At 40.4% G+C, this 27,590-nt stretch overlaps 2 protein-coding genes across 2 annotated transcripts; one reads left to right on the top strand and one right to left on the bottom strand.

Annotated features, from left to right (window-relative positions):
• The first annotated feature begins 528 nt into the window (after nt 1–528).
• On the top strand, nt 529–24,030 carry LOC115742070 (UPF0481 protein At3g47200-like). Its single transcript, XM_030676163.2, has 3 exons — nt 529–539; nt 17,481–17,485; nt 22,128–24,030. Exon 3 carries the CDS (start codon nt 22,181–22,183, stop codon nt 23,804–23,806), a length of 1,626 nt encoding a protein of 541 aa, XP_030532023.1. The 5' UTR covers nt 529–539; nt 17,481–17,485; nt 22,128–22,180; the 3' UTR covers nt 23,807–24,030.
• A 391-nt stretch (nt 24,031–24,421) lies between these two features.
• On the bottom strand, nt 24,422–27,041 carry LOC115742072 (protein RER1A-like). Its single transcript, XM_030676165.2, has 3 exons — nt 26,506–27,041; nt 25,050–25,230; nt 24,422–24,947 (listed from the first exon to the last, which is right to left on the bottom strand). Exons 1-3 carry the CDS (start codon nt 26,883–26,885, stop codon nt 24,891–24,893), a joined length of 618 nt encoding a protein of 205 aa, XP_030532025.1. The 5' UTR covers nt 26,886–27,041; the 3' UTR covers nt 24,422–24,890.
• Nucleotides 27,042–27,590: the final 549 nt, after the last annotated feature.

Below are 27,590 nucleotides of genomic sequence, written 5' to 3'. Positions count from 1 at the left end.
ATGGTACGAAATTCAGAATGTCACAAGTTTACGTAAGACACCGTTAAGGGGTAGTGTAGATTTTAATATTTGTCGCGGATTATCAATTAATAAATGGGCCTCAAGTAGTGTACAATGTCTAATCGATGCTCGGATGCATTATGATTATTTGAATGATTATTGCTTTGATTTAACCTGATCATATGTTGCATTCACATTGCATTATGCATGATATCTCGATAGGTAAGTTGCTTGTGATTGATATACCTATCTAGTGCCAAGTAATTGATTGATAAGACTATTTGGACGAATCAACGCCTTAGTCGGGCTTAGGCGTTAACTCACCGAGATTATATCTCACCCTATTATGGTAACATTTTTCAGGTCCAAGGTAAGATGTCAAATCAGCAATGTCCGATTAAGTTTGGCATTCCATCTCACACTAGGTTTCGGGTTACCCGTCACCCGGTCCCCGGCACGAATAAGGTCTAGGAAAAACGCATCACGACTATCTGCGTAGAGGAATGCTTTGATGATTTGGTGCCTCATCCCTTTAGGGCGTAGGTTCTTCGTGATGGCGATCGAGCCTTTGGTCCCTACCGGGATCATTCCGATTTTGTGGGTAACCGCGATGGCGAGATAGTGGATCCCGACCCCGAATCTGACTCAGGTAATGATGACATAGTTGAAGTTTCTTCCGACCATGACCCCTCGGCTTGACTTTTGGAGTTTATAGTCTTTGAAGCTATAACTTTTGGAGTAGATAAACAACTGACCATGCTTGACCTTTTTGGTCTTTTTAATGGTCCGAAAGAGCCGCCCTAAAGTGTGGGGTTGTACTTGGCTATGGCTCTATAGGGTTACTGTGATATACTTTTGATATTGTATTGATAGCGGGATGGTTTGACTTCCTACTGTTACGGGTGTTTGTATTCAACTATCCATGTTGTTTTATGCGTTTGGGAGTTATACGTTTCCACATGCATGTGATGGTATCGTAGGTCGATAGAGTACCTAAGATGTTATCATTATGACCCGAGGCAAATTGGTAAGGATATTGCGTTCCCGAGGATTGGGACGTGACAAGAGGCTATGGTTAAGTTAGTTGGCCACGATTAGTTTAAGTCAACTCTAGTTAGTTAAAGTAACCATAGTTATTTTTAGTTAACTATAGTTACTTTTCATTAACCGTATTTACTTTTAATTAACTATAGTTACTTTTCGTTAACCGCAGTTACTTTTAATGAACTGTAGTTGCTTTATGTTAACCATAGTTTCTTTTGTTAACCATGATCGGGTTAGTTAAATTTGGTTGATAAGTATTAGTAATTTGGACAATAAGCTGTCGAGATTTGAGCTATAAGCTATTGAGATTTTGATGATAAATTATTGAGAATTTTATGATAAGCAATCGATATTTTTACGACAAGCTATAGATATTTTTATAATAAGCTGTCAATAATATTGTGATAAGTTATCAATATTTTTACGATAAACTACCAATATTTGCATGATAAGCTGTTGATATTTATGTGATAAGCTATCGAGAATTTTATGATAAGCTATCGATATTTGCATGATAAGCTATCGGTTGTTGAGTACTAAGCTATCACTATTTTGGTGATGAGCTTTCATTAATTAGTGATAAGTTATCGCTATTTAGGCGATAAGCTATAGGTTTATTTGACATATTAAATTGTGATTATTTATAGTTGAATTGTGATGTCGATATTAGGATTACCCATATAAATTAGCTTATATAACTAAATAAATTGATCGGCAATTCTCAAGGATGTTTTGATAGAAAGCATGTCGAGTCCGTGGTTGAATTGTATGTATGTAATCATGGGGGATTTATTCAGTACTTATTTAGCATGAGAGTTGCATTAATTCGAGAAATACCCGAATGAGTCGGAAGACCCCCGTATGAAGACGGACGTGTCCTTGATCGGCTGTAATTAATCGAAAGGATAAATACGCAAATGACTTGGACGACCCCCTTCGGAAGACGGCGTGCCCTCAATCGGCCGTAATTGATCGAAAGGATAAATATTCGAATGAATCGGAAGACCTCCTACGAAGACGGGCGTGCCCTTGATCAGTCGTAATTGATCGAACTAATAAATACCCGGTACAGCCGGAAGACCACTATGAAGACAGTCGTGCCCTCGATCGGCCGTAATTCATCGAATGAATAAATACCCGGTATAGTCAGAAGGCCCCCGTAGGAAGGCGGACGTACCTCGATCGGCCATAATTGATCAACTAAGTAAATGCCCGATAGAGCCGAAAGACCTTCGTGTGAGAACGGGCATGCCATGAGTAACCATAATAATGAGAATATGCTTGAGCGCACCGTATACGAGAAGTTTACAGATGTTCTAATTATATTAGTTATTTATTACATTGCATTGTATACATTAGTTGTTGTAATGTCTCAAAATTTCAAGGCCCGTAAGAAAATAAATTCGATGGATTTTAGCGACAAAGTTCGGTATGGTGAATAATATTGGATTTTCCGAGGAATTAAGAGACAATAGATGATAATTGGTTAGTCCTAAGACGTTGATTAGAGAAAGTCAAACTTGAATAGTCGAGCCGTTAAGTCATAGTACTAAGATACTTTGCACTATAGCTTAGCCCCGACCGAACCCTAGTTGTGAGGTTATTTTACCTTCAGTGCGCCAAATTACCTTTTTATCCCTAGATATTAATCATATAAGATGAAAACATTAATGGGGTTTGACCCGTGGGCCCCACCCCCATTAATGCTCTATCACCTCAAATCTCTCTTTTCTCTCTCTACCCTCTTTTCGCCTTTCCTTTCCCTCATAGCCGACCCTTCCCCTTCGTCCTCTCTCTCTCTCTCATTTTTGCGCCACCCCACCTTCTCCTCCTCCATCCGTTTTCATCATCAACCGTCCCTCACCATCGATCACTGCTATGCCGTCCATTGTCGCCGTGTAGAACTACCACGAGTCGAGCCGAGCCAAACCGCCGCTGTCTTGCCCAAAATTCCCCCACGCTCGAGAGCCCGTCTTCTTAGTTTTTTGCGCATGTCCAAGAAGAAATCGCTCGGTTGAGCTCTTTTAGAAGGCAAATTGAACTTCATTTTCTCCTATGTAACCGTAAGATTGAGGGCAACTCGGATCCGAGGGCCGATTATCGAAGAAATTGTTGAATTTTCATAGATTTGAGTAGGACGAGAGGCGATAGTTACAAACTCGGTTCGTTCGGCATCAATTCAAGCTCTGCCATTCATCGTCGTGCCGTTGCGGGTTGTCACCGCCGAGGACTGCCGTTTTCGCCCCCGTGCCCGCGAGCCTCGTGCCGTCCACTACGCCTGTTCGTGGATCGTTGTTGTGCCCACGAGTCACTCCCGCGGTCATAATTGAGTCGTTGCCGGCCATTGAGTTTGTGAGTTAATCCCTAAACTCTGATTAAGATGTTAATTATATTTACGAAATAGATTAATTAGTATTAATGATGGATTAGTTTGGTTAGATTAGAGATTATGGTTAAGTTAGTTGACCACGGTTAGTTTAAGTCAATATCGGTTAGTCAAAGTAACCGTAGTTACTTTTAGTTAACTATAGTTACTTTTCGTTAACCTTATTTACTATTAGATAATTGTAATTACTTTATGTTAGTCATAGTTACTTTTGTTAATCATGATTGGGTTAGTTAACATTGGTCGATAAGCTATCGATAATTTTAACGATAAGTTATCGAGATTTGGACGATAAGCTATCCAAGATTTGATGATAAGCTATCGAAAATTTTATGATAAGCTATCAATATTTTGTGATAAACTATTGATATTTGCATGATAAGTTATCGCTATTTATGTGATAAACTATCGATATTTGCATAATAAGCTATCGGTTGTTGAGTACTAAACTATCGATATTTGCATAATAAGCTATTGGTTGTTGAGTACTAAGCTATCGCTATTTAGATGATAAGCTTTCATCATTAATGATAAGTTATCGCTATTTAGGGGATAAGCTATCGGATTATTTGATATATTAAATTATGATTGTTTATACTTGAATTATGATGTCAATATATATATAAATTGGCTTATATAACTAAATTGATCGGCAATTCCTCAAAGATGTTTGGATAGGGAAGCATGCCGAGTTGGTGGTTGAATTATGCATATGTAATCATGTGCAATTTATTTGCTACTTATTTGGCATGAGAGTTGCATTAATTCAAAAAATACCCGAATAAGTCGGAAGACTCCCGTAGGAAGATGGGCATGCTCTCGATCGGCCGTAATTGATCGAAAGGATAAATACCCCAATGAGTCGGACGACCCCGTAGGAAGACGAGCGTACCCTTGATCGGCTATAATTAAACGAAAGGATAAATACCCGAATGAGCCGGAAGACCCCCGTATGAAGACGGGTGTGCCCTCAATCAGCCGTAATTGATCGAATGGATAAATACCCGATACAACCTGAAGACCCACATAGAAAGACAGGCGTGCCCTCGATCAACCGAAATTGATTGAATGAATAAATATCCGGTAGAGCTGGAAGACCCCCGCATGAGGACGGGCTTGCCATGAGTGGCCGTAATAATGAGAGTATGCTTAAGCGCACTATGCACGAGAAGGTTGACATGTGTTCTGATTACATTATTCATTTAATTACATTGTACAATTGTTCATAATGTGCAAGGTGCGTGCCAAGGCAAAGTAAGATTGCCTATGATTGCAAGTTGGCATACTCGTGTATATAGTATTGCATTGCACATGAAAGTTGTAATAAGGTTTCTTCCTGGGTACCTTGGTTATATGCAATTGATTGCACGTTATACATATACTGTTCTTTGTGTGGACCAAAGCGGGGTAAAATTGCATGTCATTGAGGTTTGACTGTTGGGTTGTGTCCGATCTTGTGGTGGATAAAGCGTAGCGATAGTCGTACGCTATTGGTCCGTTGTCAATAGTTGTCCTGTGTGTTTAGGCCATCCTAGCTCGTTGCTTGGATTTAGGAGTTGATCGACGAAAATTTTATATCTCACCCATTGTTGTTGATTAGTTTTTAGGTCCTTAGCTATGGAGTAGCGTGATGTTGGATCTGAGTGGAGAACATGGACATTGGTCTCTTTTTTTTTTTTTTAGAATAGCTTAAAGTAGTGTTAACCCCAACCCTAACCCCAACTTGATATTTCCAATGGTTGTAGGAAGCCGTCCTAAGGTAGGGCTTGTGTATGCATATAAACTTCCTAGGGTTAATGAGAAAAATAAATAAAAGTAATCTTTTCCGAATGTTGATTGACTTGATTGCCCGCTAGTCTATCCCTATTATGTGTGTGTGTGTGTGTGTGTGTGTGTGTGTGTGTGTGTGTGTGTGTGTGTGTGTGTGTGTGTGTGTGTGTGTGTGTGTGTGTGTATTGTCTAGGAAAGTAGCACGTTTCGCATGCGCTTAATCAAAGATAAAAAAAAAAAATGAATAGGTCGATAACGTGTCCCGGGACATCACGACTTAACGACCGTAAAGGGATGTTGGTGTACCCGATGAGTGCGGGGCGTGATAGTTGTAATGTGTAAAGCCCGTGCCAAGGCAAAGTAAGGTTGCCTATGATTGTGTGTTGGCACACTAATGTATATTGTGACGCATTGTGTATGAAAGTTGTGATTACTGTTCTGGTTATGAGCATTGATTTATGTGTGGTTGAATGCCATGTTGAGTACTATATAATATGTGAGCTAAGGCGAGGTAAGCGAGAGCGAGAGCGTTGCGAGAGTCACGCGCGTTATTGGTCTGTTATCGACATTGGCATGTGATTAATGGTTAACTGTTGAGTTGTACGTAATCATGTGGTAACTAGAGCGTTGCGAGAGTCGCGCACTATTAGTCCGTTATCAATAGTGACCCGCATGTTTAAGCTGCCCCGAGTGAATCAATGTCCCGCTTGGACTTAGGCGTTGACTCATAGAGATTTTATATCTCACCCGTTGTTGTTAACTATTTTGCGGGACCCTAGTGATGAAGAGCTTGTTCTGAGATGGACATGGACATTGATCTCTCTTTGGAGTAGTTTTAACCCTAACCCTAAACCGGTATCTTTCGTGTAGTTATAGGAAGTGGCCCGAGGTGGGGATTGTGTGTATATATACTTCTCAAGATTAACGATATAAATAAATAAAAGTAATCTTTTGATAATGTTGATGTGATGTCTTACTATTCTATCCCCGTTGTATATTTATTGTTTAGGAAGTGGCACGTTTCACATGCGGTTTATTAAAAGATAAAATGAATAGGTCGGTGACGCATCCTAGGACGTCACAACTTAACGACCGAGAAGGGATGTTGGCATGCTCGATAGGTGCGGGCATGACATCCCCGTTTAAGTAGTATCAGAGCAAGGTCAGCCTGAACCATTTGGTCATACCCTAGAGTGATAAGGTGCGTTGTGTTTTGGGATAATTAGTACGATTGAAACCCCGTGCTTGTGATTGTTGAGTGATCTTTGGGTTACTATTCTTGAGTTCTCTTGGCGTATCGACTTTGGTCGAGCGGGGTTCGAGAAAGTTCCCGCAAATTGAGCAATCATATTACGAAAGTGCCTAGAGGAATGGCAACTCAAGAGGATCCTAGAGTGGACAGGATTCTAGAGGCATTGGAAACCTTAAGAGATATAGTAGGGCAGCAAGTGAGGAACCAATCTGCATTTTGCCTAACGATCGAAGTATGCACCAAGGATGGCCGAGGACCCCTTGGCCGGAAACAGGAATGGAGTTCAACCGATTCATAAGTTGGTGAAGTAGTTTCTAGAGCTTAAGCCCTCGAAGTTTTTGGGAGCTAGTGATCCAAAGGCTACAACCTTGTGAATCTAAGATTTAGAGAAAGCCTTTGCCCCGTTGAGATGCTTTGAGGAAAATAAAGTGACATTGGCTGCTTACCAACCGCAAGGTATCACTAGCATTTGGTGGGAAGCCTCTCGAGGAAGTATTTTTTCGGAAGATACGGTCCCGGTGTGGGATGTCTTCATGGAAGCTTTTAGTGGGAAGTACTTCTCAGACTGCACAAGGGAACAGAAGATGGTAGAGTTTCTGGTTCTACGTCAAAATCAATTGTCTATGGATCAAGACGATGCCAAGTTTGCAGAGATGTCGTGATATGCCCCAAGATTGGTGGAAGACCCTATGGATTGGGCAAGGAGATTTCGGGATGGACTGAAACCCGAGATTAAGGATCAGCTCATCCTACTGAACCTTAAAGATTACAGGCTTGAACTTGTATTGTATTCTAATGGTTTTAGTTATAGATTGTCAATAATGGCCTAAGTGGTGAAATAATTGAAATTTGCAAGGAAGCTAACTAGAACCGGAAAGTTTTAAGCGTGGATTTGAGCTGGTGAATATGCTTGAGGTTTAATTCATTGTTTATAAACGAAGGGCCAATAGGAGTATATGATTGTGATTTTTGATTGCCAACGACCAAACTTGAGGATATAGTGTAGTGATTGATAGGTGAACTAGATGACAAATTCGAAAGGTGAAGATTTAGATTTGAATTGTTGGAGTTTGGCGGATAGCCTATTTGGAACAATTATGGATATGGAATTGTGATGATTGATAATTTTGGATCATAGGTCTGAATTTGTGTGGCACTTTGATGGTTTAAGTTATTGGTTTTTATTAACGGCCATGATTGATGAAAAAAGGATTCGCAAGAAAGTGAACAACAAACGTTTGGACTAAAATGCCAATGCGATTGAATGTATATGAGTTTTGTCCGGACAGCAATCAGACATAAAGTTATAGATCGATCCGAGGCAATTGATCTTTGAGATGTGATGATTGCTTATAGAATTAGAAATTTTTTACTGATAAGAATTGATGTGGAAATGAGTGATATGTGACGAGTAGTGAGGACGATCGTGCATTGCACGTGTTTATTGCATTAAAATGAAATTTGAGGAACGTGCACGCATGAGCATATTATATTTTGTCAAACTTCATAAACCTCGCTTAGTATGGGACAAGCTGTACAGGATGCCCATAAACCATAATGATATATGGAATGGGACATGTCGAACAAGACCCTCTTAGTTGGTGCCTAACTTAGGGACGAACCGGGTAAAGGCCGATAGACCCGTAACAACTCGGTCCGATGAGGGCGGGAAGTGACGTTGAGCAGAATGGCTTAAGCAATGAGTGGCTTCGAGCAGGCTTCTAAGATGGAGATAGGGGCAGGAATGAACCAAGTTACGCATTGAAAGGTGGATCTAAGCGTTGTGCTAAGCCCGACATTTATTAAAAGAGACATTGCATTAAAGTTAGTTCTCAAAGTGATTTTTTTTTTTTAAATGCATAGCATTGCATCTCTAGGATCGGAGTGGTGAATGACAGAACAATGAGTGGATTGAAGTACCATGGACAAAGATGTGAAAATGCCCGGGCTGCCTAATGGAAAATTGGTGAAAGTCTCTTATGTACCTCCGAGGTTGTTGACGGAGAAGATCTTGTCTGTGTGAGGGATGTGTTGTTTGTATGTGTCTACAGTGACGTGTTCTGCAGAGGTCTAGGTTGCATCATAGAATGCTTGGAGGTTGATTCCCAAAGATCCGAGGATTGCGTCAGATTTGTTTGAAATTGTACTTTGTGCGAAGACCGTAACCAATAAAACCACAGGCAAGCATGTTGATCAAAGAATTATGGAAATAAACATGAAAGGTTCATAATGGCACACATATTGTGGTTTGTTAGTTAAATCTATAAGTTACTAAGGTCGGTGATGACTCAAAATAAGGTTAAAATTATGAGATATGGCAATTAAGAAAAATAAGTAATCGTAGTGCGTAACGAAAGCGTAGTAAGGCATCATAGTTTAGTGAAATGATGCTTATAAGGGTTTTGCATTTGATAAGGAAAGAGTTTAAATGTCAATTTTCGAGAATAAAATTTCCTAAAAAGGGGAGATTGTGACATCCCAAAATTTTGAGTTCTATGAATAAGATGGGATTTTTTATATTTAAGGGACAATGGTTGGATGCAATTGTAATTGATTTGAAAAGGAATTTAGAAAATTCAGTAGCATCGATTAGAGAAAATTAAACCCAAATAGTCGAACCATCGAACTAAAGTATCAAGGTCATTCACGCCCGAGCCTAGTTCTGGCCGAACGTTAGAAGTGAATTTACCATTTTGCCCTTAAGGGTAAATTTACTGTTTTACCCTTTTGCCTTAAAATAACCATTTTACCCCTTTGCAAAATTGCCATTTTATTCTTGATGATAAATTACCAAAGTACTCTTAATCATTTATGCCAAATGACTAACCTACCCTTACTTGTGAAATTACCAAATTCCCTTTGGATATTGTTCATAAAAGACAAAACTCATTGAAGGAGATTTGACTTGTGGGCCCCATCTTTTTCTTCTTCCCCAAGCCAGCTGTGACCCTCTCTTTCTCTCCTCTCTTCCCCCTCAATTTTTGTGAAAAACCTTTCCCCATCTCGAGCTCCCTCTCTCTCTCTCTCGCTTTTCTTTGCGTGCTCAAGAAAAAATCGCTCGTTTGAGCTTGTCCGGAGGGCAAATTGAGCTCTGTTTTCTCCTACAAGATCGTAAGATTGAGGGTAACTCAGATCTGCGGGCTGATTGTCAAAGAAACCATTGGATTTTCATGAATACATGATGGACAAAGGCTGATTAGTGGAGACCTAGTTTGTTTGGCGTTGATTCAAGTTCCGCCGCTCATCGTTCACCGCCATGCCGCCGCGGGTTGTCGTCGCCGCCGACCTTGCCCACCGCAATGCCTCTAGGCCACTAGAGTCGTCGCCGCAAATCATTCGTCGTCGTCGACCGTTGTGTTTGTGAATTAACCCCTAAACTCTTCTTAGGACATTAATTACATTTAGAGAATAGATTAATTAGTGTTAATGACAAATTAGTTTAGTTAACTATGGTGAGGTTAAATTAGAGACTATGGTTAAGTTAGTTGAACACGGTTAATTTAAGTCAACCCTGGTTAATTAAAGTAACCGCAGTTACTTTTAGTTAACTATAGTTACTTTTCGTTAACCGTAGTTACTTTTAGTTAAATATAGCTACTTTTTGTTAACCGTAGTTACTTTTAATTAACTGTAGTTGCTTTATGTTAACCATAGTTACGTTTGTTAACCATGATTGGGTTAGTTAACTTTGGTCTATAAGCTATCGGTAATTTTGATGTTGAGCTATCAAGATTTGGACAATAGGCTATCAAGGATTTGATGTTAAGTTATCGAGAATTTTATGGTAAGCTATCGATATTTTTATAATAAACTATCAAAAATTTTATGATAAATTATCGATCTTTGTATGATAAGCTATCGATATTTTTATAATAAGCTATCAATAATTTTATGATAAGCTATCAATATTTGCATGATAAGATATCGATATTTATATGATAAGCTATCGAAAATTTTATGATAAGCTATCGATATTTATATGATAAGCTATCGGTTGTTGAGTACAAAGCTATCACTATTTAGGTGCTAAGGATTTATTAATTAGTAATAAGTTATTGCTATTTAGGCGATAAGCTATCGGATTATTTGATATATTAAATTGTGATTGTTTATGCTTGAATTGTGATGTTGATATTAGAAATAGCCATATAAATTGGCTTATATAACTAAATAAATTGATCGGCAATCCTCAAGGATGTTTGGATAGGGAAGCATGCCGAGTTGGGGGTTGAATTGCGTGTATCTAATCACGCGCGATTTATTTACTGCTTATTTAGCATAAGAGTTGCATTAATTCGAGAAATACCTAAATGAGTCGGAAGACCCCCATATAAAAACGAGAGTGCCCTCAATCGACCGTAATTGATCGAAAGGATAAATATCCGAATGAGTCGGAAGACTCCCGTAGGAAGACCGGCGTGCCCGCGATCGGCCGTAATTGATTGAAAGGATAAATACCCGAATGAGTTGGAAGACCCTTGTAGGAAGACGGGCGTACCCTCGATCGGCCATAATTGATTAAAAGGATAAATACCCAATACAGGTGGAAGACCCCCGTATGAAGACCGTCATGCTCTCGATCGGCCGTAATTGATCGAATGGATAAATACCTAGTACAGCCGGAAAACCTCCGTAGGAAGACGGGTGTGCCCTCGACCGAGTAAATGCACGACAGAGCTGGAAGATCCTCGTATGAGAACAGGCGCATCATGAGTGGCCGTAATAACAAGAGTATACTTAAGTGCACTGTGCACAAGAAGGTTGACAGTGTGTTCGATTATATTAGTTATTTATTGCATTGTATTGTATACGGTAGTTGTAACGTGCAAGGCACGTGCCAAGGCAAAGTTAGGTTGCTTATAATTATGTGTTGGCATACTCGTGTATATTGTAACGCATTGTGCATGAAAGTTGTGATCAGTATTCTGGTCATGAGACTTGATTTATGTGTGGTTGAATGCCATATTGAGTATTGTATAATATGTAAGCTAAGGCGAGGGAAGCTGGCATGTGATTGATGGTTAACTGTTGAGTTGCGCTTGATCACGTGGTAGCTATATAGTTGCAAGAGTTGCACATTACTGGTCCGTTATCGACATTGACTTGCATGTTCAAGCCGCCTTGAGCGAATCAATGTCTTGCTCGGACTTAGGCGTTGACTCATAGAGATTTTATACCTCATCTATTGTTGTTAACCAATTTTTAGGACCCTAGCGATGAAGAGCTTGTTCTGAGATGGACGTAGACATTGGTCTCTTTTTGAAGTAGTGTTAACCCCGACCTTAAATTGGTATCTTTTGTGTGGTTGTAGGAGGTGGCCCCGAGGTAGGACTTGTGTGTAAATATACTTCTTAAGGTTAACGATATAAATAAATAAAATTGATCTTTTGCTAATATTGATGTGATGTCCTTCTATTCTACCCCTATTGTATAGTTGTTGTCTGGGGAGTAGCACGTTTCACATGTGCTTAATTAAAAGATAAAATGAATAGATCCATGACCCATCTTAGGACATCACAACTTAACGATCGTGATGGGATGTTGGCATGCTCGATGGGTGGAGGGCGTGACACCTCAAGTACAAGCCCTTATACAATGAGGAGGCTTTGTTGCCTATCAATTATCCGAATTCCCACGTTCTAATTGCCATTAAGAAGTTCAATACGATAGTCTTTAGGTCTATTGTGATCATGGATATCAAACTCCGGCTAAAGATTCAAAAACCAGAGAGTGCGGCGTGGTCTGGACGAAGTGATAGAGGAAGACCACGAAGGAGAGTATTCTTCTTTTTTTTCCACAGGTACTACCATAGCTTGAAACATGATTAGATTAAGAAAGAACATATTAAAGTAAAAAAGAAAGGAGAAAAATGGGACCCACGAGAAAAGACGAAGAAAACAAACGGGACATCACAAGCAAACAAAAATGATGCTTAAAAGAGATGAGACCCACAAGGGCTAATATTGTCAAAATACTGTAATTAGGAGTATTTTAGCTATAGTGGGAGTGAAAAAAGCGACACCTAAGAAAAACAGTAAAGTGCTTCTTGTCCAAACCGTCCATGATAGGTGAACGATGTTAGATTAATTTTGTGGGTGGATGAGTCATCACTACATGTTAAATGATCATTCAAAGCATTGTGAAATTTGTTGAATTGGCTAGGTATATTAATTGTTTGACAAAAAAAAAAAGTCATATACCGAGTCACACCAAAATTAATACCTAGCCAATTAAAAAAAAACTAATCATAAATCCCTAACAAAGAAGAAAAATAAACTCATTACTGATATTTTTGTATATACATAATAACTTTTCATGTATAAATAAAAATATACATTTAATATAAAACATGTCCCAACGTGTCAGAGTTCCTCATTTTTTGAGAAATCACATGTTGGCATGTCGTGTCGTGTCGTGTCGTGTCGCGTGTCACATGTTATGTTCGTGCTACATAGGGTTGGGCCTTCACCTTCAATCGTACCAAAGATATGCTTAAGTGTCCCTGTGGATGTTTGAAAGTTTCCTTTTTTGGCTTTGAATTTGGCTACCGCTGGTAAGTGTTTTTCTTCTTTTTTCCCGGTCCGTCACCGTTGGTAAGTGTTGAAAAGTGACATTTTTGTTGTGTTTTGAGTTTGATAGACTTTTCGTTCCGATTCATGCCTAATAAATTGAAATGAAGTCAGAGTAGTGAAATAATGCGGACACATGAATTGAGATTTTCCTTCTAGGATCTCAAGATGTTGCCCTTCTTTATGGTGATTTCGTTCAAAAGTCCGCCTTAGCTCGCACCGTCATTGTGGACCTATGTGTCGGTCCCAATCTTGTGGAACGTCTCGAGAGCAGGGATTGTTTGTACAATTATGAATTGGCCTGACTAGATTGTGAATTGGTGAAGATAATGATCTCGTTCCTAAGTCCAAAAATAAACTAGTCAATGCCTCCTTTCTTCTTCTTCTTCTTCTTTTTTTGTTTCGGGGGATTGGGGTGGAGGTAATTCTCTTGTTGTTCTTGTTCTGATGCTAGGAATCATGTTGCAAATTACAATTCATGCTCAGAGAGTCTGCCTCTTGTTGGATGGACACTAAAAATGTTTTATGTGGTTTAAAAACGTTTTCAGTGTTATGGGATGTCTCGAGAGGAGTGACATTAAGTGGGAGATGAAGCTGGTTGGTGATATAAGGTCTAGTTTTAGGTAAAACAAATTAGGATACAAATATCACGAGCTAACAGATTATTGGCGTCAAAATAGCCCATACGATGCCCGATGAGTCCAGAGTTTTTTCCCTTGGTTCTATATTCTTGGGTTTTCTTTTGTCTCTCTGCAAAAATGAATAAAGAGAAGCTTTTGTGAGGGAATTTGTATGTGTGTGTGTGTGTGTGTGTGTGTGTGTGTGTGTGTGTGTGTGTGTGAGAGAGAGAGAGAGAGAGAGAGAAACAAATCTGTTGGTGACGATCAGAGCCGCGTGCTTCAACGAATTTAATTTTCCCTTGAGAGACCAAAGAGAGAAATGGAGAAGGGAGAGAGAAACCCGGGCCTTTCACTTCTCTCTGGACCTTGAGATTCCGGGCCAAGATGAATTTCCAATTCAACTTAGCTTGTGAGCCTTTCACTTCTCTCTGGGCCTTGGTTGTGCGAATTCCATTAGGCTCAAGAAATCAGGTTAAGCATTTCCAGTTGACCGAATTAGATCCCTTTTTCTTCTTAGGATTAATACCAAGAAAAAATCTCAAAATTGGTACATCTGTGAAATATTCACTTCAAATTTTTAAAAACCCCAAAACCGGTACATCTATGAAATATTCACTTCAAATTTTTTTTTACAACAAAAATTAGTACACCTTTGATAAATTTACCCAAAGTTATTTTTTTGACCAAAAAAAAACCTTAAACCGATATATCTATAATAAATTTACTTCAAATTAATTATTTTGACAATAAAAAAATTCAAACTAGTACACATATGACAAATTTACCCTCAATGTCATCCAACTTAATAGTTTTCTAATAAAATTTAATAAAAACTAACAAAGAGTAAATTTGTCACATGTGTATCAGTTTGGGGTAAATTTATTAAATGTGTATTAGTTTATGATTTTTTGTGATAAAAAAAATAGTTTGGGGTTTTTACCAAAAAAGAAAAATAGTTTGGAGTAAATTTGTCATAGATGTACCAGTGTAGAGTTTTTCGTGGTATAACCATTTTTCTTCTTTTTATTCTCTCATTCTTTTACTCTTCCACTGTTATCACTATTTGTTGATACCTAAATTTCAACTGCCATTTTCATTCATAAAAATCAATGATTATTTACTAATGAGAATAATTGGATCATTTTTAATATTTAATTTAGCATTAATGCACTATTTGTTGACACCTAAATTTGGGCTTTTTTCCAAATTAGGTGTAAAAAAAAATAATTACTGAATCAATTACAAAAATATATATATTTACCGGACCAGGTGCCGCTCGGCAGCCTTACCGCCGAGCGGGAGCTAATGCGAGAGTCCTACTACCGTGGGGGCCACCGCGAAGTCCGCTCAACAGTTTGGGTGCCGAGCGAACCACCACTCGGCGTTCTAGGTGCGAGCAACTCCCGGCCATAACTGGTTAATTTTTTTTAATATCATATGCTTTTTACATTTTTATATAAAGTTTATTTTATTTATAATTTTGTTCTTTTGAAGTTCATTTTTATAATATAATTATTAATATTTAATTACTTAAGATATGTAATTATAACATTATGATAAATTCGCATATGTAATGTAGACATCGAACGGAAGAACTCAAGAAATATCGCGAAATTGAGATATTGTAATATTACAAAAAATTCACACATCTACTATAAAATTCATGAAAAAATTATTTTAATAAATATGATTGTTAAACGATATTATAACATTACAAAAGTTTCATCAAACTATTCTACATAATTGATATAATTATGATCTATTCTCGAGCCGATCCGTGCGCACATTTTTGCTTATTCCGCCTTGATTTTCCAAGTTTGTACAATGATTACACGAATCGCTACCGCTCGGAGTTCTCCAGTCCATCTCATTACGTATCCAAGATGCACGAGGCCTTGCTAACACAGCTTGGGTTTGGCACTAATGGTAACTCATCGGGTTTATCCCAATAATCATGATGCCATAACAGATGAAACATGTATTGATAGCACTAAAGGTTTTGTCCAACATATAGCATTCATGTACAAACCTATTGTAATCAATTGCATGTACTTGACATACTACAATTACGTGGAAACAAGGAATTTTCAGCTGTTCAAATTTTCCACATGTGCATGTTTGCATGTCTAGGTACACTATATGTTTGTTATCCTCAAATCCTTTGGTTCTATCACGTCCAGTTTTCACTTTGTAGACCCTTCTTTCAGAGTCGAAACATCTCACTTGATGCTTATTTGCTTTTCACTATTTTTCAGGAGTGTTTCACCTGCAAGTTGCATATATACCCATCTGTTGGCCTTCTGCATTGTGTACATCGTTCTCCTCGTGTCGAAATAGTAGAATAACTGGTAAAATATATTCTCGATCATGGCTGTTATTGATAGACCACGAACGGGTTTCAGCATCCCGTTGATCGATTTAACTAAATTTGTGTTCATTGATCCATATCTCATCATTTTATCATAAGCATTTGTCCATTTCTTTCTTGGAATCTAATCACATCATGCGCTTATGGGTGGATCGAACTCCCTAATTCGGTTGATCATAAAATCGAACTTCCGCTGTTGATTCGCGTAAGCTGTACATTACAATAATAATTAGTACACTATTGTAAAATTTATGAACACGTATTTTCTTGGAATTTATGAATTTCACTGTTTACCCGCCATCTCAACATGTCTTACGCCATCGTCATTTTTCAAATATTTTTTATAGTTGATGACAATGTGACAAATGTAATATCTATTATGGGCATGTGGAGGACGCCGCCGTGCTATCTCCATTGCTTGTTGAATCCTAAAATGCAAGTCCGATATTACACAAATATCATCCCTTCAGGTGACATATCTCAGCAACATATTCATAAACCACAGCCAATTGTCGGCATTTTCCCGATCGACCACAGCAAATGCCAACAGGAAATTATGATTGTTGCCATCAAGTGAGGCCGCACAAAAGAGCGTTCCCCGGTATTTCCCGTACAAGAAAGTACCATCAATAAATATCACAGGACGACAACTTTTGAAACCTTCAATCATTTGCTTGAAAGTCCAAAACATCCGGTCGAAAACCTTTAATCGTCTATAACACTCATGAATGGCGCTGCAGCCGCCTACCCCTCACAGGCGTTGCGGCGGTACAAGGGGGCGGGCCCCCGCTCAGCGATCATATTATTGAGCGGAGCATGGGAGCCTCGCCCCCAACACCATTATTGGCACCGCAGGGTACGACAATAGGAGGGGCCCCGCTCGGCAGTGTGACCGCCGAGCGGGGCCCCCCTCCCGCAACGCCTTCAATGGGCTGTAGAGAGCCCTTCGGCTCTGCTTTTTTAAATAGTGCCGAAGGCTCTCATCCCTTACCCTCAACTCTCCTCCCTCGGTTACTCACTCAACTTTCGCGCTCTCCCTCGATCACTCACTAAAGTCACGAAATTTTATCGATTTCTCACAATTCTATTGATATGGCACGGAGGAGTCACATTCAGCTGGGGCATGAGCATGGTTCATTACTTATTGGGCGGGCCCGACATAGATCACAAGCCGTATGGGATGCTAAGATAACTAAGGAATTTAGCAGGTGAACTGTCATTTGTAACGACATTATGAAAATTGTCACTAATAGTTCATGTGACATTTCACAAATGCCTGCGATTGCGGTCTTTAGATGTCAACGAGCGGCGCTATACATAAGTGAACTTGATCCGTGCATAGTCCATTATCTGCAAGATTTAGGATTTTACGGTGTTTATAAGATAGGATTTGTCCGGCTTGATTGACATTTGATTACAGCATTGATTGAGCGATGGAGGCACGAGACCTACACCTTCCATATGTCGAAAGGTGAAGTTACGATTACGCTGCAAGATATTACGATGATCACAGGGCTTCCCATCAATGGGCTTGCGATTACTGGCCCTACCGATTGGAATTGGGGCACTCTCTGTGAAGAACTGTTTGGTGTTCACCCAGCTCAATTGCATGGCACGCAGATAAATTTAAGATGGTTGAGTGAAAACTTTCATCATCCTCCGCAATATGCCGATGACATCACTGTATTGCACCATGCTAAGGCATTCATTCTCCGCCTGATTGAGAATCTATTTCTCGGACAAATCAGGTGCCCCGGTTAGTTTGTTGTTTCTCCAATTATTGGCGAACATCGAGGCACCTACGCCATGTGATTGTATCGAGAGCTATGCCATGCAACCGATCCGGATGAGAAGCAAATGAGTAGTGCCCTATATGTATTGCAGATGTGGACGTGGGAGCGTTTCAAATGTGTCTCCCTTAGTCCGACTTCCGATGCTCCTTTTCCAAATGCACCTTTCGATGCTCGGTATGTGATATATTGTCTTTTCGGTTCGTGCATCATTAATTCTTTGCATTGCGTATAATACATGAAAATCTAAAGTTTTATGTTTGTGCAAATGGAATCGAGGCCGAACTACAATTGATGTCCCCACATATACTGTGAAACATCTGCATTACCAACTTAATCGAAAGGGATCCGAATATGTAAATAATGATAGCAACGAGCGAGTTCAATTTCATGTTACTTTTTAAATTAATTTTTCATTTAATTTGATATGTTTCACTACGATAACGGTTTACTTGAGAGCCTTATGATAGCATTGAAGAGGATGTACCATATTACTGCCTACATGGACAACACTATTTGAGGGCGAAAGTCCCACTCATCCGTCACTGGATAGTTTAGTGGCACTATCCGGACCGAGTACTTCGATAGTTTGGTTTACACCAGCCAATACCTAAGGATCCCTACAATCATACTGCCTTACATGATATTGATAACACACCACCTAGAATGGATTGGGTGAATAAGCACAGACGGTGGATCGATTTGTGGAACAGGCGTGTCGAACGTATAGTCCATGATATAAATACAACAGAAGTACTCCACTTTCATTCAAGATATATGGAGTGGTTCCGTCAACATACACGAAAGTGGATTTCAGTTGCGGGAACCGCAATGGGTTCAACGGTTCGTACAAACAGTTTCAATTTAATTCATTACTTATTTTTAAGTAACATAACTTATTGGCATTCGATAACTTTTGTTAATTTTGATATCATTACTAAGGTAATGGCGTCGAACGGATCGTACATATCATAGATTCGGTCAGTCCATCTCCCGAGGCTTGGACAGAAGTGAAGACGATAGCTAGGGCAATGCTATATGCCTAAAATGAGGAGAGGCGGTTAACAATGGTACCGGTAACTACAGAAGCACCCGTTGGGCCGAACAAGAAGAATGACCCCCTAAGACTGTTCGGCTGACCCAAAGGACTCATCGAACTCATCAAGATGATGATGTCATCCCCTATTCCATGAAATACCATAGGACGAATTTTGCTCCCGAGTTCACTCGGGGGTTCAACCAACATTTCTATACATGGTCCACCCAGTTTGCTAGAACATTTAACGATCCAAATCCGCATCCTTTGTCTAGTTCTTCTTCAGAATATGGACCCGATTTCTCTTATTTTTATCTAGTCCCTCCTACAATAGGATATGGCATATTTTCCCAAAATATGCCTTCGTCATCAACACATCCTACTCAACTGGATCCTCGTTCTCGTCAGCACACTACTAGACCTCCCGATCAACCGAGAAAACTTCATTTGCTGAAAATGAGGTCATGTAGGAAGACGACATCATTAGTATATGTAATTGCAATTAACTTGTTGTCTATTAAGAAGATCCCATGTTTTTTTATATATCTTAAGTAATTAAATATTGCTAATTACATTACAAAAATGAGCTTCAAAAGAACAAAATTATAAGTCAAAAAAATATAAACATAAAAAACATATGAAGTTAAAATGAAAAAGAATCAAATAAACAAGATTCTAAGTGTGGGGGGCGGACACCCCGCTCGGCAAGTAGAATGCCGAGCGGGAGCCCAATCGGCACTCGAACCGCCGAGCGAGCCCCCCGCCGGTCCCCTCGGCGGTGTGACTATCGAATCATCTCCCGCTCGGCAGCAAGACTACCGAGTGACACATGATTCGATAAATAAAAAAATTTCACACCTGATTTGATAATGACATTTTTTTCCACTTGGTTTGGAAAAAAGCCCCCTAAATTTCACCTACCCCACCATTGCTGCAACAGCCTCCACCGATCCCTACCGTTGCCGTTTCGCTCGGACGGTCTTGTCTTGCCCCTGTCCGGCCGAGACTCAAGAAGCAGGTCCGAAACTTTCAACACTGCTCCTGCCTTTCCCTCTGTTCGAAGTCACTGCTGGTGGTTGAAGATCCAAAGGGTCGTAAGTCCGAGTCACGGGCTGAGAAGCTACCAACGCCTCGGTTTTGCCGTCGGCACGGGTTTTGGATTTCTTGCTAGCACTGGACCGAAGCTGCTATTGCTATTGCACTACTTGTTGCTGATTTTACAGGTCTAAATTGTTGTTTCCCTCCTTGTCCAACCCGTATTGCGAGTTGATGAATTGTTGTCCACATAGGTGATCCGTCACCGAATCGCTAGCGATACTTCACCAAACGTGAATTGTGAATTTAGATCCATGAGAAATATCAAGTCGGCTTCGATTTAGTTCGAGTTTGGCAATCAAATTCGTCGAATTAGGTAACATTTCTCACCTTTAAAATATTCGAAAATTATGTTGCCTAAATTAATTGAGTTGAATTCTGAGCATATTTTATTGAATAATTGCATATATTGTGAAATATCTTTGTGAATTGCATATTTTTTAAGATGTGATTGCTTGTGGATAGGGCAAGATTGCCCTTTAAAATTCAGCACCCCCAATTTTAAGTCAACCGAATTTTTTAAGCATTATCTTATCTTATTTTTTAACTCAAATAATTTACAATTCATGCTCCCTTACGCCTAAAGTCTAGATGAATATATGCAATAGGATGGCTATTCAACTTCAACTTAGAAGTACGATATCATCCACACATTGAAATTGGTCATCAAATCCAATGCCCTTTGGATCGGATCGACAATTTCATGAAATTGAATTTCACTATCCAACCCATAACATTTGGATACAACTTTAATACAATACTTTAATTCACCATCCAACCTAATCCCCTGGTACGATCGAATACAATTCCCAATCCAACCCGAACCATTGGGTATGAGGCGAATTGAATTTGAAAATTTAGATATAAAGGTGTATTATGCTCAAGCCATATTATTTGTTTATTTGATTTGCAATTTTTATTTTAAAAAAAAAACATCAATCATGGTCTAGAATGGAATTTTCATGGAATTGAATGTTAAGAAGACCCTTAATTCAAAACTAGACTTTGAGGAATCAATTTCTTAACTTATATTAATCGTTATCAATCTTTAGACGAACTTTCATTTTAGTAATTAATTTATCTCGAAAATTCATCCAAAAATTCAAAAGAAAAATGACATTCATATGCATATAGGATAGAATACATTCTTGTACGTCACGTGCCATGTTTTTCTTGTCATTCATGCATGATTTTCCACATCATATAATTTCACCGCTCCTTGTCGCATGTCCTTTAAATTAGAATTCATGTCGTATTCATCATAACCACCGTATGAGCAGAAACGCAAAGCGCATATTCACGCGCGACAGGGAGATGGTGACTTTGACGGGCACAGAGATATTGTTTTTTTTATACTTTCAATGGTTAATATTACGGAAAACCCTTAATTGTTACAACGGTGACAAATTTATCTCAAATTATTTTTTTGACCACAAAAAACTCTAAACCGGTACACTTGTGATGAATTTACCACAAGCTGGTACATCTATGACAAACTTACAATCCATTCATCAAATCCCGAGTTGGATAACACGTAACAATTGATAGTGTACTAATTTGAGATTTTACCTACTGTGTTGTCACAAATGTATCAATTTGAGATTTTGCATGGCATTAACACAATTTAATGAAAGGTAAATTTGTCACAGGTGTATCGATTTATTATTTTTCGTGGTCAAAAAAATTAATTTATGGTAAAATTATCAGATATGTACCAGTTTAAAGCTTTTGATGGTCAAAAAAATAATTTGGGATAAATTTATCACAGATATACCGGTTTAGGATTTTTCGTTGTAAAAAAAATAATTTAAAATAAATTTATCATAATGGTACCAATTTGAACTTTTTTGTGATATTAACCCTACTTTCAATTGGGTGCTGATGAGGGATGGATGACTCAAGAAATGCAGATGTGGGTGGGGAACTTATGCCAGAAAAGGTAGTAACATTACCTAGAAGTTTCAACACAGATCATTCTTTATGCTATTGCGGGGTGGTCCACATGACCTCTCCTCCGCCCAATTGATAAGCTTCACCTAAAATAATCAATAAAGAAGAATACATGAAGCTCCTTTTGGATCTCGTCGCGGGAAAAAACTCTCCTTTGTTCCAGCTTCCCTGGACATGGACCAATACCACTCCTCCTGCTTCTTTTCTTTCTTTTTTACTTTTGCGTGCGTGTTGAGAAAGCTATCAGTTCAAAGATCAAAAACCAAGAAAGGCAAAGGCAGAGAAACATAGGCAAGAGAAATGGTTGCTGTTTACAACAAGGAGCTCTTGAGTTGGTATTTGATCACCCTCAAGCTCAGAGAAACCGTGGAATCTGGACTCCCCAAGAAATCAGCCACCAATGCATCCACAGAATTGATACTTCGCCACCACCAGCAACAACAGGAGCAGCCTCAGGACCAACATGTTCGCAAGCTACAGCAAGAACCATCCGAGGCTCTCCGGATCGTGGCCGAGAACAGCGGAGCCGAAAACGTCTCCAAAGACGAGCCGGGCCCTCCTGAGTCCGAATGGGTCATCTCCATCAGAGACAAGCTCGAGCAAGCTTGCCAGGACGACGAGGCCTGCTCATGGGCGAAGCTCTCCATTTATCGGATCCCGCACTATCTCAAGGATGGCGAGGACAAGGCCTACATCCCCCAGATTGTTTCCGTCGGGCCGTACCACCACGGGAAGAAGCGCCTCCGCCAGATGGACCGGCACAAGTGGCGCTGCCTCCACCGCATCCTCAGGCGCACTGGTCACGAGATATGCCTCTATCTAGACTCGGTGAAGGAGGTCGAGGAGAAAGCTCGTGCCTGCTACGAGGGGACGATATCCATGAGCAGCAACGAGTTCATGGAGATGATGGTTCTCGACGGGTGCTTTGTGATCGAGCTGTTCCGGGGTGTCACCGAGGGGTTCAAGGAACTTGGCTACCCTCGCAATGACCCCGTCTTCTCGATGCGGGGATCGATGCACACACTTCAGCGAGATATGATCATGCTCGAGAATCAGATCCCTCTTTTCATACTCGACCAGCTGCTCGGCCTCCAGCTCGGCAACCCCGACCAGAAGGGGCTCGTGGCCAAGCTAGCGCTCCGGTTCTTCGACCCTCTGATGCCGACGGATGAGCCTTTGACCAAGCTTAGCCGCAACAGGTTGAAGTCTCTCGGCTACGCCACCACCTTCGACCCATTATCAGACCAGAGCGAGCTCCATTGCCTCGAAGTGTTCCGGCAGAGCCTCCTCCGGTCGGGCCCAAAGCCAGAGCCGAGGGCGTGGATGAAGCGATGGTCGCACTCCAACCGGGTTGCCGACAAGAGGCGGCAGCAGCTCATCCACTGCGTGACGGAGCTCCGGGAAGCCGGGATCAAGTTCAAAAAGAGGAAGACGGACAGATTCTGGGACATCCAGTTCAAGGACGGGATCCTCCAGATCCCGCGACTTCTGATACACGATGGGACAAGGTCACTCTTCCTCAACTTGATAGCCTTCGAGCAGTCTCACTTCGATTGCAGCAATGATATCACCTCGTACGTAATCTTCATGGACAACTTGATCAACTCCCCCGAGGACGTCGGGTACCTACACTACTGCGGGATCATCGAGCACTGGCTTGGGAGCGACGCCGAGGTCGCTGACCTCTTCAACCGGCTTTGCCAGGAGGTGGTCTTCGACATCAACGACAGTTACCTCTCTACGCTGTCTGTGGAGATGAACAGATACTACAACCACAGGTGGAATGCCTGGAGAGCCAGCCTCAAGCACAATTACTTTAGCAGTCCCTGGGCGATCATTTCCGTCATCGCTGCTTTCGTTTTGCTAGTGCTTACTTTGACACAGACCTTCTATGGAGTCTATGGCTACTACAGGCCGGCTTCTTGATTTCTGCAGTTTTTCGGATTACTTCTCTCTCGGTTTTCCTCCCAGGGAAAATGCCCCTCAAAGATTTTACACAGAAAATTTCATTCAAAGTCTGTTGATTTTTCTTCTATTTTTTCCCTTGGATTGAAATAGATTCAGTAAGCTGCACAAAGGGAAACAGCTAATATGTAGTTTGTCCAGTTTTGGCTTAGATGCGAGTGCTGTCGGAATGTCAAAACGGTTTGTATGCAAATATGTTTGTTTTACCAATGCCTAGAAGCCTTGTGCCATTTTACCCAAAAAAAAAAGCCTTGTGCCATTAGAACAAACCTCAAAGCTTCCTAACAACTCCACAAGCATCTTTAAAGCAGCTTTCTGGTAACCCCTCCCATCTTACATAAGAACAAATCACAGCTGACCGTGTATATGACATGTGAACTCATGAAAGGCAAACAAGAGAGGGACTCTTGAGCTGGCCAAGGCTCACAATTTCATTGTCTATACGAGAGCAGAAGCAATCTTAGCTTCCAGCAAGATGCCGTCGTCTAAAACAACACCATTACCAATTAATGATGCGGAATCCTCACTCAATGAACCTGCAAGTACAGACATCCGACACTGATAATCCTCCTCTTATCCGATAAATAGTGTTTGACTACAGATATCATGGGGATATCAAAGCTAATCCATGTTACAACAGCACGTCCTCTCGGTAAATCGGTCATGCAACCAAAATGGGCAAGGGACAGTCAATAAAAGACGAAGAGAAAAACACAAATTAGGTAATAACAAGGGAACTAAGAACTTCAGCTATATTAAAATGACAGCAGTACAAAAAATGCCATGTCTGAAGAACAAATTGGGACTACCCCTTACTAAAGCTAAGATGGAAATAGTACAATACTTCACTCCTCTTGAGAAGTTTCCATGACAGTTTATGGAGGCTTATCTATAAGATCTCTGTCAGAAAGGTGCGAGTATCAGGCAACAAGCCAAAATAGTCTTTTAGCCAGTCTTTTGCTGTTAGAAGGCTCCACCATCTGGCATGACACCGGGGATAAGAGAAGCCTACTCGAGACCTATAGATAGATCATACTCGAAATATTTAATCACTCTGAAGGCTCGCACTATCAGTTGAGGATGCTCTCTTTTTATCGTAGCGCTGATGAACAAGAAATAGAGTCAGAAGGCAAAATAAGCATACATACTAAAGAATTGGAGAAGCAGAGATGTAGAAAAAGAAAGAAAATAAGGTTCGGCATACCCGTTTGCCGAAAGAAAATGGAACATATTTGTATTTGACCATGAGCATTATCTGCCTCCTCATTGTAAGCGTAAACAACATGACCCAGTAGAAAAGGAGTACTGGCCAGAAGACAGGTACGTCAAACACGCTGAAGAATGTCATCATGAAAGCAATCACAAATGCCCATGTGATTTGCAACCTTCCATTGACAGACGAGAAGAATATGTTCAATAAGCAACCAACAATTTAAGAAGGAAGTCAATTTTTTATCCAAAGCTATCTTAAAGGAACCAAAGTAATCAGTGGATCAAAATTTCAATCTTCAAAAGCATAAGCATTAGACCTATCTATAGACACTGATGAGTCAGAACAATTATTGTGTGACATTCTCGATTTCGTGCGAAAGATCGGTTGGTTTTGAATCAATTAAATGACAAGAATATTGCCATCAAAGATTGTTTAAGGAAAGGCTATACATCTGAAAGGACATAAAAGACTAGACATCTGAAAGGACACAACAAGGAAAACATATGATCGCAAGGAGAATCTCAGCTTCTCACTTCACTCCTGTAGTTAACTTTACATTGTCTGTTTCAAACGCCCCTCATGAATAAACTCAAGCATCCTAGTGTAAATGGAAAGAGAGTCCGTATACAGAAGCAGATCAAGAATGCTGGAGACAGTAAAATATTATGAAAGAGGTATTTTAACATCATGGCAAGAATTTTTAAAACCAGTCTCAAGTTGAACAAGTGACTGCTCCGTGATAACAAAATGCAAACACGAAACCAAGACAACATGATGCTTCCACACTATTCAACTTCTTCAGTTGCAAGATTTTGAATCTAGTCATGAGACCTCCAGCGCCTCTTTTTCACCCCAAGCCCAGCAAAAAAACATCACATTATTAAAACTTAATAAACGCCAATTTCACCGATCCCTCACAGATTCAAAACTCTTCCATTTCCTCCAAGAAATCCATATTGAAGGCAAAAATCATCAAAGCCAATCGAATCATGCCACTCAAAGTCAGAATACCTAGAACACACAATTCCATCTTTCTCCTCCAAAATGAAGCAGATCATTTCCACCAAATCCCAATCAATAGCAAATCGTAACAACCAATACCAAAGTGCCCCCAAAATCAACTTCCACTGAGAAAAACTAGGATCAGTTTTCGATTGAAAAGCATCACAAAACACTCCCTGAACGTTAAAAACGCGAACTTTACCAATCCCTCACAAATTCAATCTATACGGTCTGCCTCCAAGTTATCCAATCTTAAAGGCACAAATCATCGAAGTACAACGAGTCTTTCCACCCCAAAAATACCTCGTCTTCAGAATACCAGGAACACGCAATTCCATCTTTCGCCCCCGAAATGACGCAGATCAAATCCACCAAATCCAATTGAAAGCTAATTGCATCTACCAACCGAAAATATAATGCGAAGCGATCCCAACCGCAAACCTACCAACACTTGAACTCGGGGAGGCGGCGGACGAAGGGCCTGAACTCGTCGGAGCCGCGGGTGGGGAGGGATGGGCCGCCGCCGTCAGCGAGTTCCTGGAGCTCCGGGTCGACCTGAGGGGAGAGGAAGCCGATGAGCAGGTTCAGCATGTAGATGCCCAGCGCGTACGTCACGATGTAGAAGCCCTCCACGAAGTAGACCCGGACGAGGTACACGCACGCCACCGCCAGCGTCGCGATCCATCGCCGCGACACGTGCGGCACCGACTTGTCCAGCAGGTGCTGGTACCGCTGCAGGACGGTGCTCGTCCACCGCGACGGGGCGGAGGAGGCGGGGTTGGAGGAGAGTCCGTCGGCGGAGGTGGAGGTCCCCGGATCCATCATGGTTGTAATTTTTTTGTCCCCTAGTGGGTCAACGTGATTGACGGTCCCTTGTTTTTCTCGTGCGTGCTTTTGATGGGAGCGGTGTAAAGGTTTTGAGCGTTTCGAGGATCTCTCTTTCTTTTATGTCGGGGTCTGGCGTCTGTGCATCGCAGATTCTCCACGGTCCTGGTTTGGAGCGGGTATGGACGATGCAGCCCGATTGTTTAACCCACGGGTTCGGGTCGTGGATCTGGGCCGGTTTCATCACTTGTTTCTCCCCATACCGTGTAGCATTACTATTTTCTTAGGTAACGAAAGAATAAGATTTCTTCAATAAAAAGAATTAAGTATTAAGTGCATTAGAAGTGTTAGAAGTTATCGCGAAAGTGCAATTGAATCATAAAATTTTAAGAAAAATAATCAAGTTCTAACACTTATCAAATTAATACAATCAAATTCTTTCGTTAATATTGTCAATTTTTCTAATGGAATATCTTGACGTGACATTTTATAATTAATTTCTCTCTCCTACGTAGCATTTTTGCATTATGTTCTTCTTTAAATCCTATTTAAATAAAATTAATAAAAGGCTTAAACGTAATTTTAATAAACTATGAAGAATAAAACAAGAGTAAGGCACGGCCGCCACTGCCGCCGCCCATCATTGGAGGGACCGGTAGCCTGGGAAGGGCAGGCATTGCCTAGATCTTGGTGAGCCTCGCTTGA

The sequence above is a fragment of the Rhodamnia argentea genome, chromosome 11 (genome assembly GCF_020921035.1).
Source record: "Rhodamnia argentea isolate NSW1041297 chromosome 11, ASM2092103v1, whole genome shotgun sequence".
Lineage (NCBI taxonomy): Eukaryota > Viridiplantae > Streptophyta > Magnoliopsida > Myrtales > Myrtaceae > Rhodamnia > Rhodamnia argentea.
Note: the sequence above shows the minus strand (reverse complement) of the source record. Positions and strands in the feature narration are given on the sequence as shown.

What these genes read in the sequence shown, in the direction of transcription:
- LOC115742070 (XM_030676163.2), top strand. Translation starts at nt 22,181, where the DNA reads ATGGTTGCTGTTTACAACAAGGAGCTCTTGAGTTGGTATTTGATCACC.
- LOC115742072 (XM_030676165.2), bottom strand. Translation starts at nt 26,885, where the DNA reads ATGATGGATCCGGGGACCTCCACCTCCGCCGACGGACTCTCCTCCAAC. An exon ending in CTCCCCGAGTTCAAGTGTTG is followed by an intron (nt 25,231 to 26,505) that starts GTAGGTTTGCGG and finishes TGTCAATGGAAG; the next exon opens with GTTGCAAATCACATGGGCAT. An exon ending in CATTTTCTTTCGGCAAACGG is followed by an intron (nt 24,948 to 25,049) that starts GTATGCCGAACC and finishes CTTGTTCATCAG; the next exon opens with CGCTACGATAAAAAGAGAGC.